Source organism: Cervus elaphus, chromosome 1 (genome assembly GCF_910594005.1).
Source record: "Cervus elaphus chromosome 1, mCerEla1.1, whole genome shotgun sequence".
In the NCBI taxonomy this organism is placed as follows: domain Eukaryota; kingdom Metazoa; phylum Chordata; class Mammalia; order Artiodactyla; family Cervidae; genus Cervus; species Cervus elaphus.
The window spans coordinates 10,605,016-10,622,997 of record NC_057815.1 but is presented as its reverse complement, the minus strand read 5'-3'; the positions used below and the strand labels follow the sequence as shown (position 1 = coordinate 10,622,997).

General features: G+C 42.1%; 1 protein-coding gene across 1 annotated transcript in view; it reads left to right on the top strand.

Annotated features, from left to right (window-relative positions):
* Nucleotides 1-17,982, top strand: part of LOC122683117 (poly(A)-specific ribonuclease PARN-like) — a 128,388-nt gene that overhangs the window by 68,049 nt on the left and 42,357 nt on the right. The window contains exons 8-11 of the mRNA XM_043886728.1: nucleotides 7,196-7,256; nucleotides 13,922-14,087; nucleotides 16,265-16,303; nucleotides 17,653-17,695. Coding sequence (XP_043742663.1) covers nucleotides 7,196-7,256; nucleotides 13,922-14,087; nucleotides 16,265-16,303; nucleotides 17,653-17,695 — 309 coding nt within the window. The remainder of the gene's footprint in view (nucleotides 1-7,195; nucleotides 7,257-13,921; nucleotides 14,088-16,264; nucleotides 16,304-17,652; nucleotides 17,696-17,982) is intronic.

Genomic DNA, 17,982 nt, shown 5'->3' with positions numbered 1-17,982 from the left:
GCCTCCCTGTCTATCACCAACTCCTGGAGTTTACTGAAACTCATGTCCATTGAGTCGGTGATGCCATCCAACCGTCTCATCCTCATTTAACAGCTATTTACCAGTCACATGAGTATAGAATACTTCATTAAATGGTATTTGTAAATTTTCTCTGAGAAAGATAGGTTCAGTTTGGACATTTGTATGGATGTAGTTTTCCAGTGGTAGCAGGAAAAGACAGTTCCTTAAAGTGGATTCCATGGTTTTAGCCAGGAATTAATCAAATGCACACAGTGGCAGTGAGACATCTCAGGGATGACAGTATTTTCTAAAAGACCAACACAAACACAACTGGAGACAGGTCGGAAGAACCCTACCCATCACACAAAATCATCCTGTGACTACACCTGGAACACTTCATGCAGTCCTGATAGCCAGCCACTCCTTAAAAAAAGGAAAAACATCATAGACTTGAAGACAGGCCAGAGATTAATGGGCTCAAATGGTGCAGTTCTCTGTTCTGGAAAAACAAAGGCAGGGAAGAGGTTGAGACTCAGTAAGTAAACTTGGCAATTGTATGGATAAGGTAAATGATAGTATCTTTGGATTTTTTTCTGGTCCTCCATCTAAGGTGGATTTTGTCTTGTTTAAAAATCTATGCCTGCAGCAGAGTCGCGTCTTTAAAGGAACTTAGCTTCTAGAGTCGGCGAGTAGGGTGAAGATTGTGTCTAGTGAAAAATTGATCTTGAAAAGCTTTTATTATCCTTAAAGCAGGGAAAATTGGGGGGCAAGACAACTTCCTGTGCTGTGTGAAAACTAAGTATCTGTACACACAGTGAGCCACGCACACTAGGCAGGATGTGGAGGAATGACGCCCTGAGAGCCATGCACACGCCTGCAGCGCGTGCCCGTCCAGGTGAATTGCAAGGCGTCTTCATTGTCTTCACTTCCTGTTTCTTCTGTTCTTCTTTTTTCTGCCTGAACATCTGTAGTGGAGTTCATGGAAGAAAATACATACATGGCCGTGAAAAGTCAAAACACTGCTGCTGTCTATAGAGTAAAACATGTTGTTTTTAAATCCCCTCTTCCCCCATGCCACTTCTTTCCCCATTTCACTCCTTTTGTGCCATATATACATATGCTCCTGTGTTTACATATATATACACACACACACACACACAAACACAGTTTTAGTTTTTTGCTTTAATATACACAGAATCATAACATTCATATTTTAAATAACTTGCATTTTCCATTTAACACAATGTCTTCATATTTCATAATACAGGTGTATTATAATTTATCTAATTGGAATTGGAAAGTTTTCCAGTGGCTCCCTATTTTAAACAGTGCTATAGTCAGTGTCCATGTGCATGTGTCTTGGTTGTATATAGGAAATTTTTTTTTTTTTGCCGAATCAACATATGTTTTTAAGCTATTTTTTAAATTTATTTTTAATCGGACGATAGTTGCTTTACAATGCTGTGTTGGTTTCTGCCGTACAATAACATGAATTAGTCATAAGTGTATATATGTCCCCTCACTCTTGCACCTCCCTCCCCTTCCTCCCCCACCCCATCCCACCTCTCCAGGTTGTCACAGACTAAGTTTCAAGTTGAACTCCAGGAATGTTTTATAGGATAGCTTTCCTATGAGGGGAATTGATGAGTCATAGAACTTATAGATTTAAAATTTTGATAGATGCCTCAAATTGTCCTCTCTAATATCTATGCTCATCTTTTGAATCCTGAAAATGGTACATTTAGAACAAACCAAAGATAGTGTTTAGTATATTATAAATAAAGTTTGTTGGTTTGAAGTGTTTTCTCTTTATTATGGTAAAAAAAAAAATCCATAACCTAAAATTTACCATTTTAAGAGGCTTTAAATTCAGGGGCATAGAGTACATTTTTTTTTTGCAGTCTAAAGAGTATTATTTGAGTAGAAAATAAATAGTTTGAAAAAGGGGATGCGTGATCTCTGACTCTGATTTTTAAAGAAGAAAGTTAGGATGGAGTCTAGTGATAGGAGGGGTAAAAACGCCTTTCCATAAGCCATCTTTTGTTGTCTCTGTCAGTGATGGGTATTAGGGGAGCAGAGTTAAGAGTACTCAGGCATGGAAGGTAGAGGGGCTTGTGGCCCAAGTCAGAAGGCACTGGGTCTTATTTCAGAACAGGATGAACAAGGAAGATATAGGGGAAATGGTTGCTTATTTCACATCACAGAAAACCTGGACATGATAGAAAATGATGTGTCTGTATCTGTGTGTGTGTGTGCATGCATGCACATACCCATGTATATTTGACTAGGTTGCTCATAGTTTAAAAGAACTGGTGTCAAGTAATAAAGATACATAAAGTACATAAAAGTATATATAATATATAAAACCTTTTAACCTAAGATTAAAAATAAGTAAGTGAAAAATTGGAAGAAAAGAAAAATGAGGGTGTGATTACTGTGTTATGATTAGAACACAGAATTCATGCCAAAGAAAGTCTTACCTGCTTGTCTCTGAGCTTCCTACCAGCCAAGACAAGGGGGAAACACACGGTCAGTTCTGTGGTCCAAAGGATCAAAATGGACCAGGACTTAGGACCAGTTCAGCTTTCCTCAGATTAGAGACCCCAAGACATTTCCCTTTCTGTTATCATGGTATTTGTCGCTCAGTCATGTCTGACTCTTTGTGACCCCATGGACTGTAGCCTGCCAGACTCCATGGAATTCTCCAGGCAAGAATACTGGAGTGGGTAGCCATTCCCTTTTCCAGGGGATCTTCCTGACCCAGGGATTGAACCCAGGTCTCCTTAATTGCAGGCAGATTCTTTATCATCTGAGCCACCAGGGAAGCCCTCTGTGTAGACGACGTTGTCTTCAGCAGCATCTCTAAAGTGGATATGGTAATGAGCTTATTGGAACTGGCAGAGCATCCTCAGTCTAGACTGATGGTGTAACATCAAGTGCGACTCAGGAAGGGCTGCTCTATAAAGGGTCAGATTTAACTGTTCTACCTTCAGTTACTTCAGGAATGTCCAACTCTTTGAGACCCCATCGACTGCAGCATGCCAGGCTTCCCTGTCCATCACCAACTCATGGAGCTTGCTCAAACTCATGTCCATCGAGTCGTGATGCCATCCAGCCATCTCATCCTCTGTTGTCCCCTTCTCTTCCTGTCTTCAATCTTTCCCAGCATCAGGGTCTTTTCCAGTGAGTCAGTTCTTCGTACCAGGTGGCCAAAGCATTGGAGTTTCAGCTTCAGCATTAGTCCTTCCAGTGAATATTCAGGACTGAATTCCTTTCAAATGGACTGGTTGGATCTCCCTTGGACTTGCTGTTCAAGGGACTCTCAAGAGTCTTCTCCAGCACCACAGTTCAAAAGCATCAATTCTTTGGCACTCAGCTTTCTTTGTAGTCCAATTCTTACATCCATACCTGACTACTGGAAAAACCATAGCTTTGAATAGATGGAACTTTGTTGGCAAAGTAACGTCTCTGTCTTTTATTTTATTTATTTATTTATTTTACATCTCTGCCTTTTAATATGCTGTCTAAATTAGCCATAACTTTTCTTCCAAGGAGCAAGTGTCTTTTAATTGGCTGCAGTTATCATCTACAGTGATTTTGGAGTCCAAAATCATGGGACTGGATGCCATGATCTTCGTTTTTTGAATGTTGAGTTTTAAGCCAGCTTTTTCACTTCTCTCTTTCACTTTCATCAGGAGGCTCTTTAGTTTCTTTTTAGTATGTTAAAAAGCAGAGATATTACTTTGCCAACAAAGGTCCGTCTGGTCAAAGCTGTGGTTTTTCCAGTAGTCATGTATGTTTGTGAGAGTTGGTCTATAAAGAAAGCTGAGCACTGAAGAATTGATGCTTTAGAACTGTAGTGTTGGATAAGACTCTTGAGAATCCCTTGGACAGCAAGGAGATCCAGCCAGTCCATCCGAAAGGAAATCAGTCCTGAATATTCATTGGAAGGACTGATGCTGAAGTTGAAACTTGAATACTTTGGCCACCTGAAGTGAAGAACTGACTTATTGGAAAAGACCCTGATTCTGGGAAAGATAGAAGCGGGGAGGAGAAGGGGATGACAGAGGATGAGATGGTTGGATGGTATTGCTGACTCAATGGACACGAGTTTGAGTAAACCCCAGGAGTTGTTGCTGGACAGGGTGGCCTGGTGTCCTGCAGTCCATGGGGCTGCAAAGTCGGATATGACTGAGTGACAGAACTGAATTGAACTGAACACAGTCAAAGGCTTTGGTGTTATCAATAAAGCAGAAGTAGATGTTTTTTCTGGAATTCTCTTGCTTTTTAGATGATCCAACAGATGTTGGCTATTTGATCTCTGGTTCTGCTGCCTTTTCTAAGTCCGGCTTGAACATCTGGAAGTTCATGGTTCACATACTGTTGAAGCCTGGCTTGGAGAATTTTGAGCATTACTTTGCTAGCGTGTGAGATGAGTGCAATTGTGCGGTAGTTTGAATATTCTTTGGTATTGTCCTTCTTTGGGATCGGAATGAAAACTGACCTTTTCCAGTCCTGTGGTCACTGCTGAGTTTTCCAAATTTGCTGGCATAATGAGTGCAGCACTTTCACACATAATCTTTTAGGATTTGAACTAGCTCAACTGGAATTCCATCACCTCCACTAGCTTTGTTCGTAGTGATGCTTCCTGAGGACCACTTGACATCACGAATTCTAGGATGTTTGGCTCTAGGTGTGTGATCACACCATCGTGGTTATCTGGGTCATGAAGATATTTTTTGTATAGTTCTTCTGTGTATTTTTGCCACCTCTTTTTAATATCTTCTGCTTCTGTTAGGTCTGTACCATTTCTGTCTTTTACTGTGCCCATCATTGAATGAAATATTCCCTTGGTATCTCTAATTTTCTTGAAGAGATCTCTAGTCTTTACCATTCTATTGTTTTCCTCTATTTCTTTGCATTGATCACTGAGGAAGGCTTTCTTATCTCTCCTTCCTATTCTTTGGAACTCTGCATTCAAATGGGAATATCTTTCCTTTTCTCCTTTACCTTTAGCTTCTCTTCTTTTCTCAGCTATCTGTAAGACCTCCTCAGACAACCATTTTGCCTTTTTGCATTTCTTTTTCTTGGGGATGGTCTTGATCACTGTCTTCTGTACATGTTACAAACCTCTGTCCATAGTTCTTCAGGCTTTCTGTCTGTCAGATCTAATCCCTTGAATCTATTTGTCACTTCTAGTGTATAATCGTAAGGGATTTGATTTAGGTCATACATGAATGGTCTAGTGGTTTTCCCTACTTTCTTCAATTTAAGTCTGAATTTGGCAATAAGGAGTTCATGATCTGAGCCACAGTTGGTTCCTGGTCTTGTTTTTGGTGACTGTTATAGAGCCTCTCCTGGGCTTGCCGGTGGCTCAGTAAAGTGTCTGCCTGCAGTGTGGGAGACCCGGGTTCGATCCCTGGGTTGGGAAGATCCCCTGGAGAAGGAAATGGCAACCCATTCCAGTACTCTTGCCTGGAAAATTCCATGGACTGAGAAGCCTGGTGGGCTACAGTCCATTGGGTTGCAAAGAGTCAGACACAACTGAGCGACTTCGCTTTCACTTTCTTTCATAGATCCTCTCCATCTTTGGCTGCAAAGAATATAATCAGTGTGATTTTGCTGTTGACCATCTGGTGATGTCTGTGTGTAGAGTCTTCTCTTGTGTTGTTGGAAGAGGGTATTTGCTATGACCAGTGTGTTCTCTTGGCAAAACTCTATTAGCCTTTGCCCTGCTTCATTTTGTACTCCAAGACCAAATTTGCCTGTTACTCGAGGTTTCTCTTGACTTCCTACTTTTGCATTCCAGTCCCCTATGATGAAAAGGACATCTTTTTTGAGTGTTAGTTCTAGAATGTCTTGTAGGTCTTTATAGAACCATTCAACTTCAGCTTCTTCAGCATTACTGGCATAGATTGGATTATTGTGTTATTGAATGGTTTTCTTTGGAAATGAACAGAGATCATTCTGTCGTTTTTGAGATTGCACTCAAGTACTGCATTTCAGACTCTTGTTGACAGTGAGGGCTACTCCATGTCTTCTAAGGGATTCTTGCCCACAGTAGTATATATAATTGTCATCTGAATTAAATTCACCCATTCCAGTCTGTTTTAGTTCACTGATTACTAAAATGTCACTGTTCCCTCTTGCCATCTCCTGTTTGACCACTTGTAATTTACCTTAATTCATGGACCTAACAGTCCAGATTCCTATGCAGTATTGCTCTTTATAGCATCAGACTTTACTTCCATCACCAGACACATCCACAACTGGGCATTGTTTTCTCTTTGGCTCAGTCTCTTCATTCTTTCTGAAGTTATTTCTCCACTTCTCTCCAGTAGCATATTGGACACCTACCGACCTGGGAATTTCATTTTTCAGTGTCATGTATCTTTTTCTGTTTTCATACTGTCCATGGGGTTCTCAAGGCAAGAAATTAGAGTGGTTTGCCATTCCCTTCAGTGGACCACGTTTTGTCAGAACGCTCCACCATGACCCTTGCGTCTTGGGTGGCCCTGCACAGAGTGGCTCATGGTTTCATTGAGTTAGACAAGGCGGTTCTGACTTAAAACGAAAATAAAATTAGAGAAGCTCAGTGAAGTTTCCCACCTTCAGTCAGTTGAGTAAGGACTTTGTGAAAATGTTCCCATTCTTGTGTATAATTACTTACTTGATATTTTTTCTACATTTACGTATATATTTTGACTTTGAGATATGTGTTTAGTAAGTCTCTTTACTGGGAATTTTTCTGTACTATGATGTTGAATGTAAAGAACATCCAGTTAAGATTTTGGGCTTCCAGAATCTAAGTTGAAGTGAATATTGATACCTTATAATTTGCACATTTTTTCCCTTAAATTTGAACCTGGGGTGAGATAATAGAAATACATTTAATTTTTATTCAGCAGTTTCCTGCCTCTTGGGAGAATATATGTTCACCAAGTAAGATTTTCTTAAATGTTGGGTAACAAAGGATATTTGTCTTACAAACTATAAGGGAAAAGCCCAGATAGTTGAAGTGAATGAATGGACAGTTCAGCAGCCGTGGAGTAGAAGCCCCTTGTTCTCTGACCCGTGGCATGCTACCCCCTTGCCTGGTTGCCTTCGTTTACTCCCCAGAGTTCTTTCTCTGCTTATGTTCACACACCTGCCATGAACATCACTGAAATGCATGTTCTATTTACTCTTGTTTCAGAGCTCAAGCATTGACTTTCTAGCAAGCCAAGGATTTGATTTTAATAAGGTTTTTCGCAACGGTAAGATTACACGTGACCTCTCTTCAGAGCTTGTAAATCTGGACTCGGTTGAGAATTATCTCTCTGTGCGTACTGTCTGAGACAGGGTCTCGGATTTCCATTCCAGCCTGTGCAGCCGTTAGAGTTTTTATTGTGCCCCGCTGTTGAAGGCCTGGTCCAGCATGAGTGGCACAGGAGAGGCGCTGCTGCCTCCTTTAGCTCTGATGAGGCCTCTCGAGCCCCCAGAGTCGTTGGGTGGGGCTTGTGCTGTCACTGGTGTGACTCAGTCGCCTGGCAGACTCCCTGTGGGGTATGTGTCCCTGTTGTCTTCCACTGAGACAAGTGGTCCAGTGTCGCATTTTCATAATCGGCCATGTTTCAGTAATACTGCGATGGTCTTTGGAAGAAAAAATTCAGTTCTGATGGCTAACTTGCTGGGTGATGTGCTGACCAGCAACCTGGTGGGGTGGGGGGACCAAGTCCGAGTCCTTGTCCCCAGCGTAGGGCATGATCCCTCAGAGAGGTGATTGTTAAATATTTAATTAATGAACACTGGACGTTCAAGCACATCAGAGTGGTTTTTTTTTTCCTCCATTCATTTACTTCCCTAAAAGTGCCTGGGAAAGCCTCTGTCGTTCCCAGCAGTATTAAGTGCCTGCTGCTCTAAGGTCAGTAGCTACTTTTCACTTAATTATTCTTGTAAACTGCTTTCTTTCCCATGGTGGATGTGTTACTGAGTGGGGTAGGGAAGGAGATATTTCTCAGCAAAGGTTCCAGAACATAGACTTCAGCTACAATCTCTTTCCCTCAGCATGATCTCCTTGTAGGGTCTTTAGGACCATGTCATGTTGGTTGTTTAATTGCTTCAGTGGTGCTGCATCCTCATATCTACTGGTGCTTTTGATATTTGGAAATGCTAAAAAAATTTTTGAATCCAAACTGCTTAACCTAGTGGGTAAACCTGCTGGGTAACACAATTTGGGTATAACAAAGTAATTTTATTTCCTGTGGCTCATGCTTGACTCTGAAAGCCACTATAAAATACAAATTCCACATATAGTTAGAGTACTATGATGGAATGTGTGCAGTTTTTTTTTTTTTTTTTTTTTTTTTGGCATGTGGGATCTTAGTTCCCTGACCAAGGATCGAACTCGTGCCCCCTGCATTGGAAGCATGGAGTCTTAACCGCTGGACCATCTGGGAAGTCTTATTGCAGAAATGTTTTGAAGGAACTACTTTAACCAGATTCCTATGAATGTGTAATTTCCAGCCTGATGGTTTTATTTTCATAGAAGGAGAGAAACAGCTTCATGAAGGATGCTTCATTTTCTAGTTTTGTAGTCAGACCTTGAAGTATTTTAGTCACAACTGCATCAGGGCTCCCAGGCCATCTGTTATTACTGAGACTCTTATCCCTGTGCTTTAAATCTGACCCGGACCTTTATTCCTCTTCCTTATTAAATCTTTGCACTCTAGGGTTTGCACATGCTAGACCCTTTCCTCCTGGCAGCCTCCTTGGACATACCTCTGACTTCCTTGTCTGAAGTGGAACCAGGTGACTGCCGTCACCATTCTCCCAAGCACAGATGGTTTCAGCTGTCTATGCAGCCGGGCGGTAGGCCTTCCACCTCAGTCCAGCTGAGTTCTTCTCAGGAGCCACGGCTCTTCCCAGGGCTGTGTAACCAGCTCTGCCGTCCCCCTTCTGCTGACGTCCTGGGTGTGATAGAACTGGGATTCTAGTGCAGGCTGTCTAACACCTGAATTTATGCTCTTTAACCTCCAGGTGGAATCTGCATTCCTGCAAATGTTCCCCTCTCTTCACCCCAGCCTCAATTATTTTAGGTTCTGTTTGCAAGGACACCAGAAGCCTAGACTTTGGCTCATCTTTCTCTCTATTCCTACCTCTCTCCTCCTTCTGGGTTACTCCAGCATCCACATGGAGCACCTGCAAAAGCTCTGTCGTGTCTACTCCCAGGGGGTCAGCAGTCCTCGCTTCTGCCTCCCCTTAGCTGTCCACTCCCTTAGTGGCATCATGGGTCTTATCAGGAGGAACTGTGCCCACCTCCATCATTTCTCCTTGACAGCGCCTCCTCTCGTCCTTCACATCCACTTGGCTACCTCATTTCAGCAGTTGGTTGATCTCCATTGCTTTCTCACTGTCAGTTACCTCCTACTGTCTGGTCTTAACTTCGCTCCTTGTCCGCCTGGTCCATTATTATCCTTTCTTCTTCCTCTTGCTCCTCTCCACATATTGAACTCGTCTAGCTAAGTCCCAGCCTTAGTTGGTTCTGATCACTCACTTTCTCTCTTCCTGAGCATCTGAGTATTGCAGTAAAATGGAACATACCTGAGCTCATTTGTCACTTTAAATGCATGAGCACAAGCATCAAGTAAGGACTCCATCATGCTCAGAAATCCTACTTTTCTGACTTAGAAATTCCCTTTCTGACTTTCTACGATATCAGTATTTTTACTTTCTCTCTCCAGGCCTCCCTCTCAGCTGCTGGTCATGACTCAATGAAAATAGAAGCCAGCAGGCAAGAGCCAGTTTGTGTTCTTACCACCAGACCCACAGGTCTCCCCGCCGAGCCTGGGCCCAGCCTTTTCACAGGTGTTCCTTAGAAGGCTAGTCCCTCCCTCTGTGTCAGGCACTGGCCCTTCCAGTTTGCCCTTCTGTCTGCTGGATGTTTTCCCTTCTCTGCTGATCATTCCATCAACCTTTGTAAACATTCTTTTAGTGTTGCTGCTGCTGCTGCTAAGTCACTTCAGTCGTGTCTGACTCTGTGTGACCCCATAGATGGCAGCCCAACAGGCTGCCCCATCCCTGGGATTCTCCAGGCAAGAACACTGGAGTGGGTTGCCGTTTCCTTCTCCAATGCATGGAAGTGAAAAGTGAAAGTGAAGTTGCTCAGTCATGTCCGACTCTTTGCGACCCCATGGACTGCAGCCTACCAGGCTCCTCCATCCATGGGATTTTCCAGGCAAGAGTACTGGAGTGGGGTGCCATTGCGTTCTTCGTCTTTTAGTGCAGAGCTCCTTAATCTAGTCCAGAGGCTGCTTTCCTGCTATAGAGTGAGTTCTGGAGTCTGAATCTGGGGAAGGTGGTGATGAGTTGACATCTATATTTTGTCTAACCTTGAACTGAATTTGTTCATTTCTTCTGTTAGGAATGTAGGCAACAACCCAGCCACCTTAGCAGTAGCAGGAAGTTTGTCCTCAGTGAAATCCTAGGTATCTTCAAGTGGCATTTTTGTTGTGGCAGATATCTTGAATATTGTTTACCTTCGCCAGTACTTTGAAATTACCATCATTAATTCACCTGCCAGTAGGTCTTTTAAAAAAAATATTTATGTATTTAATTTACTTATTTGGCTGCACCAGGTCTTAGTTGCAGCGCTTGGAATCTTCGATCTTTGTTGCAGCATGTGAACTCTCAGTTATGGCATGCCAGATCTAGTTCCCTGACTAAGGATTGAACCCGGGCCCCCTACATTGGAAGCGCAGAGTCTTAGGACCAGTGGGGAAGTGCCTGCCGTTAGGTCTTCTTATTTAATGTGTTGACCAGGAAGCTGGTATCTTACATTACTATATCATAGATATAAAAAAAGTTCTTGGTAACTATTTCAGTATAATTACTTTCCTTTATAATCTTGTGTATTTTATTTTATGCATTTGAAAACGTCATTTTGAGGTAGGGCCTGTAGATTTCACCCGACCACCAAAGGAGTAGGTGGCACGTGAAGATGAATCACGCCCGTGGGGATCTGTCTGTCTCAGAATAACACTGACCAAGCACACCCGCCCCTCACTTGATTCCACATCCCCAGCGCCACTTCTGGCCTGCGATGCTCCCACTCAGAGGAAAGCATCTTGAATGAGGGGCTTGCGCTTGCCATTCCTGCCTCTTCCCCTCTAGTTTTCTCTTTACCCACCTGAGCCCGTTTGCTGTCCGCAGCCCTCCTTGGACTTGAGGTCGGGTCAGACTGCCAGGATCTCACACCTTGTGGATCCTTCTTTGTCCTCACTCCGCCTTTGGCGGAATTTGACTGGGTCGATTGCTCCCTCCTCCCCTGGACACTCTCCCCTGGCTTTTAGACTCTTCGTTCTGTGCTTTTCCTCCTGCCTCCCTCTGGACTTCTCCCCATTCTGACTGTTTCGTCTCCTCTGGCTTCAATGTTAGTCTCATATATTCCATGGTTTTATTTACTTTTTATTATTAAATTCTTATTTTGAAATAATCTCAGACTTTATAAATGTTGCCAAAATACCTCAGAGAATTCCTGGTACCTGCCCTCCAGTTTCCTGAATGTTGGCATTATACTGTTTGCCTTGTCATCCTTTCTCTCATTACATGCTTGTGTATAATTTTTTCCCCCCAAACCATTTTAGAGTAAGTTCCAAACATGACATTTCTTTATTCTAACTACTTCAGTGTGCATTTTCCTAAAAACAAGTACCTTCTCTTACACAGTACAGTAATCCAAATTAGGAAATGGATGTTGCTCTAGTACTGTTACCTCATTTACAAACCTAATGTATATAAGTTTTGCTACTTAGAGTAAAAGAGAAAAACAACTTCTCCCCATCCAGATTCACTCTGGGCTCACACGCTGCATTTAAGCTGTCATATCTCTTTGCTCTTTTACAATCCAGAACAATTTCTCAGTCTGTCTTTGATTTGAGTACCTTGACAGTATTTTGTAGCGGAGGCTAGTTTGTGGCATGCCCCTCGATTGGGACTTTTTTGATGTTTCCTCAGCCAAGTCCAGTACTCTTGCCTGGAGAATCCCATGGACGGAGGAGTCTGGTAGGCTACAGTCCATGGGGTCGCTAAGAGTTGGACATGACCGAGCGACTTCACTTTGACTTTTCACTTCCATGCATTGGAGAAGGAAATGGCAACCCACTCCAGTGTTCTTGCCTGGAGAATCCCAGGGACGGGAGAGCCTGGTGGGCTGCCGTCTATGGGGACGCACAGAGTCGGACACGACTGAAGCGACTTAGCAGCAGCAGCCAAGTCCAGAGGCATCGATTCGTCTCGGGCAGAGACACTGCAGATGCGTGCTGCTCAGTACATCATATCAGGAGAACGTGACACCAGTGAGCCGAGTTACTGATGATTATCGCTCTTCTGTTTACTTTTAGAAAAACACACGTACAGTACGTCATCTGTTAACCATTTCTAAGTATACAGTTGGCTGGTATTAAGTACATGCATATTGTTGTGCAGCTTTTGGTGTTTGGAATGTTGATCAGACTTCTTCAATTAGGTTTAGCATCCACTGATGAGTCTTGCTTGAGACAGTTATTACTGCTGACAAATGATGATTTTCTAACTTCATCATTGGTTCCACAGTTTGTTAACTGTCCCATGACTTGTAATGCCCCCCTTTATCCTGATGACACCTGAATTTGTATCTCAGCACCTTTCTCCTAAGCTTTAGCCTTTTATTTGTAGCTCTTCATTTATATGTACATCCCTAGATGATTTAATATATCCAGGAGGTAGCTTTTGGCTTTATTGGGACAACTGTGTCCATTTATTTTACTCACTGTGTGTGGCTGTTTTCATGTTACAAAGATGTTGAGATCTCATGTTGCCATAGAGATCTCCATATGGCCCATAAGCCTAAAATGTTTCTTGTTTGTCTCTTTAAGGAAAGGTGTACTGATCTCTGATCTAAGCGGTTATCTCCTGCCTGGACAACCACAGTGAACAGTTCCTTCTGGCTGACCTCCCTACTTCAGTTCTCATAGAAGTCCAGATGGTCTTTTAAAAACATGGAGCAGGGCTTCCGTGCTGGTCTAGTGGTTAAGAATCTGTCTTGCAATGCACATGGGTTTGATCCCTGGTCCAGGAAGATTCCATATGCAGTAGGGCAGCTAGCCCGTACATCACAGCTACTGAACCTGAGTGAGCTCTAGAGCCTGTGCCCGCCATAGCTAGAGAGTAGCCCCTGCTGTCTGCAACTGGAGAAAGCCCGTGCGCAGCAGCAAAGACCCAGTGCAGCCAAAAATAAATAAGTAAATAATTTTTAAAAAGTACATGAAAATAACGGAGCAGATAATGTGATTATTGTGCTTAAAGCCTTGCAACAGCATCCCGTTGTCCTTAGAATAAGTAAATTCTTACCGTGGCCTCTAAGGGCCCGTGTAATCCTGCCCCATCCTCTGCAGCCTGACATTATTCCGTTCTCCTGCTTACAGCTTCCTTCTCTGGAACTGTTTCTGGAACAGTCCAAGCCATTTCTGTCCTCTGGGCATTTATGTCTGTTCCCTGCCTGAAATACTCTTCCCCCAGTTCCTGCGTGTCTGATCCATGCTCACCTTTTGGGTCCTCCTGCCTGGTGGCCTTCTTTGGTCGTCCTAAGGTTGTTCCCTTCACTACAGAGCAGGACGCATCTACCTTGTTCATCATTAGCTCACCGGCACCTGGTATGGTGCCTGGCACAGTGTACATGCCAAATTACAATTTATTGAGAGATGAATGAACGAATGAGCACATGGAGTGAATGAAATAAGACACATACATTTCAAAATCACTTGCTGTTTCCATTGATTTTTTTTTTTTGAGCTGTAGTCAAATATGGTCTTTCCCAAGTATTTTAGACTCTGTGGTTTGTTACAAAATTTTTTATGATAAACAGTGACTTCTGCTAATACACGCTTTTAAAAATTCTGTTCAGGAATTCCGTACTTAAATCAGGAAGAAGAAAGACAGTTAAGAGAGCAGTATGATGAGAAGCGTTTGCAGTCCAACGGCGCAGGTGCTCTGTCCTACACGTCTCCTAACACTTCAAAGTGTCCCGTGACAATTCCTGACGATCAGAAGAAGTTTATTGACCAAGTAGTGTAAGTTCCTAAACTGAAAGCAGACGTGCGATGAGACGTGTGTCTTGGGGCAGGATCGATGCCTGTATCTCAGGCTTGTGATACCCACACACAGCGCACACAGAGGGTGATGTGAGGGCAGGATTTAATTGTGGCATACCTGAGTTTGTGTTATATGTTGTTCAATCGCTGAGTTGTGTCCGTCTCTTTGCGACCCCATGGACTGCAGCATGCCAGGCTTTTCTGTCTTTCACTGTCTCCTGAAGTTTGCTCAGACTCATGTCCATTGAGTTGGTGATGCCATCCAACCATCTGCTGTCAGTTGTAAATGGAGTTTTGTGTACTGTGCGCAGAATTGCCGTGTGTCACCAGGCCTGAGACTGCCTTGGCAAGGGGGCAGACCTCTTGTGTGGACCACAGGCCTGACAGCCACTGTTCCCCCAGAGGCAGAGGCCCATCCAGATATTGCAACATATCTGTGTTTTTTTTTTTTTCTGTTGTGGTGAAGTTCTGACAAGCAAATGTGCCACGGGAGGAGCGTCTGGTTTTGCTTAGTTTAGTTATCAGTATAACTGCTGACTCATTGGAAAAGACCCTGATGTTGGGAAAGATTAAAGGTAGAAGGAGAAGAGGGTGACAGAGGATGAGATGGTTGAATGGCATTACTGATTCAATGGACATGAACTTGGGCAAACTCTGAGAGATGGTGAGGGAGAGGGAAGCCTGGCATGCTGCAGTCCATGTTGTTGAGACGTGGACATAACCTGGCGACTGAACAACAGACTACTTGGCGACTGAATAACAAAACTACTTGACTAGGAAAGTAAAAATGTAAATCACTTGTATCAATGAATCCTTGAGAAGTTGTCACTGACTCATTAATAACAATGACAAAAAGAATCTGCCAAAGTAAAGTATTTTAAGCCTTACTGAACTAAAAAGTTATGATTTGGTAAAATTACATTGTCATATGTTACTGCTTTTGAGTATGGTGGTTCTTTTGATTGATGACTTCGTTCCTTAATGATGCTGATGGTCATATTTTTATTCTAATTCTTCAGAAAGAAAATAGATTTATTACAAAGTGAAGAGGACAAGAACTTGGATTTAGAGCCATGTACTGGGTCAGTTGCCTTGAATATTTTCACTTGTTCTTTTTTGGGAAAGGTAGATGATTTCTGGCATGTGCTCTTCTTGGTCTCTTAAAAACATTCATAAATAGTCTTTTTATTATAGGTATGATCCCAAGATTTCAGCACTAACTTTAGTGTTAACGCAGTGGGGAGCATGGTATATTGAGACACTGAATGAGTGCTTTGTCCTGTCCTGGAGGGAAGAAAACTGTTATGCACCTCTGCCTTAAGACATGCTCAAGAGTGCGTAATTATTGTAGCCTTGATGTGTGCTTCATACAGAAAGACTTCAGAAGAGCCAGAGTCCATTGTTAGGCTATTTCTGTCCTTTTCATTTCTCTCTGCAGTAAAAAGCATCGGTGTTTCAAAGAGTCAGTAATTGAAACAGCCTGCTTTCCTTCCTTCTCCTTTGTGACTAGCTTCAACAGAAGTGTTTTAATGCATCTGTCTACTTAAAATTCTCTTCATACAGCCACAGGAGGTAATATTTTGGTTTGATAAGGACTTCTGCCTCTTTTATAAAGGCAGTATAATAATAGCAGTGATAAAGAGCATTTTCAATTCATTAGTTCTCTTGGAGAAGGGAATGGCTACTTCAGTATTCTGGCCTGGAGAATTCCATGAACTGTTCCATGGGGTCGCAAAGAGTTGGACATGACGGAGCGACTTTCACTTTCACGTTCAGTTCATTGATTCGGCTGTGTCGGGACACAGTTGTGGCACACGGGCTTGTCTCGCAGCTTGTGTGGTGTGTGGACTGAGTTGCCCCTTGGCATATAGGATCTTAGTTCCCCGACTAGGGATCAAACCCGAGTCCTGTCCATTGAAAAGTGGATTCTTAACCACTGGACCACCAGGGAAGTCCCAGTAAAGAGCATTTTGATGAAGAAAGGTGGTGAGGAATCCTCCCACCTCAAGCATCCTCTCTGTTCTTTTTTGCATGTTAACTGTCACTTCTAATGAAGCCTCTTTTAAAACTTATGTGGTCTTTCCCAACCAGTGCTTGGTCAGTTTGAATTTTGCTTCAATGATTGCAAATTAATACCTTTTCATTTGTTTTCGTAGGTTCCAAAGAAAACTGATTTATCAGACTTTGAGCTGGAAGTAAGTGTTTATATTATACATGAGGGCTCTGTGAGGGACCCAGGATTAAAAAATTAAAAGCAGTTTTTTAGCCTTTATTTCATTTTTGATGTTCTGCTGGTTTTGGTGACTTGACCATACTGTGTTCTTGGGCAGTGCTTCATTTTGTTACTGTTTTCCCCCCAATTTCTTAAGTTAAATACCCGCTTAATTTATTTGCTCTTGCTTCTTAGTAGCTGCTGTAAAGGCTTTACAGTTTTCTTTTAATGATCGATTTGGCATATCCTAAATTGAAGTATTATTTGAAGGTATATGAAGGTATGTGTAGTACCTTTGAAGGTATATAATAAAGTTTGGCTTTAAGACCTGGGAAATACTCAGGTGAATGGTCTTTGTTTTTCTTTTTTGAAACAGGATAATTTTTACTTAGATTCTTGTCATTTAATTTATGCAGCTTAAAATATTTAATTATATTAGGCTGCCTTCTTTACTATATTTCAGTAGCATTGTACACAAAATTTTTAATTTCATACTTTTGCTGTTTATAAGAAATACTGAAATAAAGTAGATTAAATGAAAGGTGAATGCTTTTTCTAAAGCAGGGATTAGACCATGGGTGGGTTTCAGGAGGCCTGTGAATCTCCTGAAATAATGTCCAAAATTTTGTATGTGTTTTTTTCTGGAGGTGTTTCCATTAGTTTAGTTATATTTTCAAGTAAATCTCTTAACTTAGCAGTTGAAGGTCAGGATTGGAGAGATGGATGTTTGCACTTGACTTTGTTTGGGGTTCTTGTTCTTTCGTTAGAATCTGCCAGTGAATTTACTTTGACCAGACCAGGAAAAGGGCCATTATTATTTGATCAGGCTCCTTTCTTCTCATGTTATCCTTGCAACATACTCCCTATGGATTCCAGATTCCTCTCCTTGGCAGATGCCAACTACTGTGCAAGCTTACCACAGAGTTACTCATCTCAAACCTCCCCTGTGTGTGCCCCAAACCATCTAAAGAGACCTTCAAAATTTCACTTAGGAAGTAAGCATTGTGACATTTAGAAGCAAGATTTGACTGTGAAGTAATGTGTTGACTGTATTATATGATGCCTGACATTTCAGAAACTGTCTAAGTCCTAAAAACTTAATTTGAAATGAGATACATTGCTGTATTCTAAGAGCAGAGATAGGGAAACATTTGGAAACTGAAATATTATGGAATAGGCTTACTCTACAGTCTTCCTGTAGTGATATTTATTGCATACTTAATAAAACTGATGTAATGAAATTATAGCTATATAGTTGTTTTAAAAGTACTTTAGGGTCTTAGCTGTCATTATCTCATCTATTGATAAGCACGTTTTCTTTCTTTTCTTTAGGTATCCCAAAGGCATTCATGTTGAGACTTTAGAAACTGAAAAGGTAACCCCAAGGCTTATCCAGGGCCAACATTAAATGCACTGAACCAGTGCCATAGTAATCAAATACAAAGTGCAGTCAGATCAGGAAGTTGAAAATCAGAGTTGACTCCCATACGCATGAGCTGGGCGACATTGGACAAGTCATTTCCCCGCTGCCAGCCTCAGTTTCCTCATTTGTAAATCCACTCATGAGCATGGTGATGATGAGCTCTACTGTCTCACGGCTTTTTAAAAAGTAGTGGATGGAACTGAACTTTGTAAACTTGAGAGCATGCAAATGTTAGTACG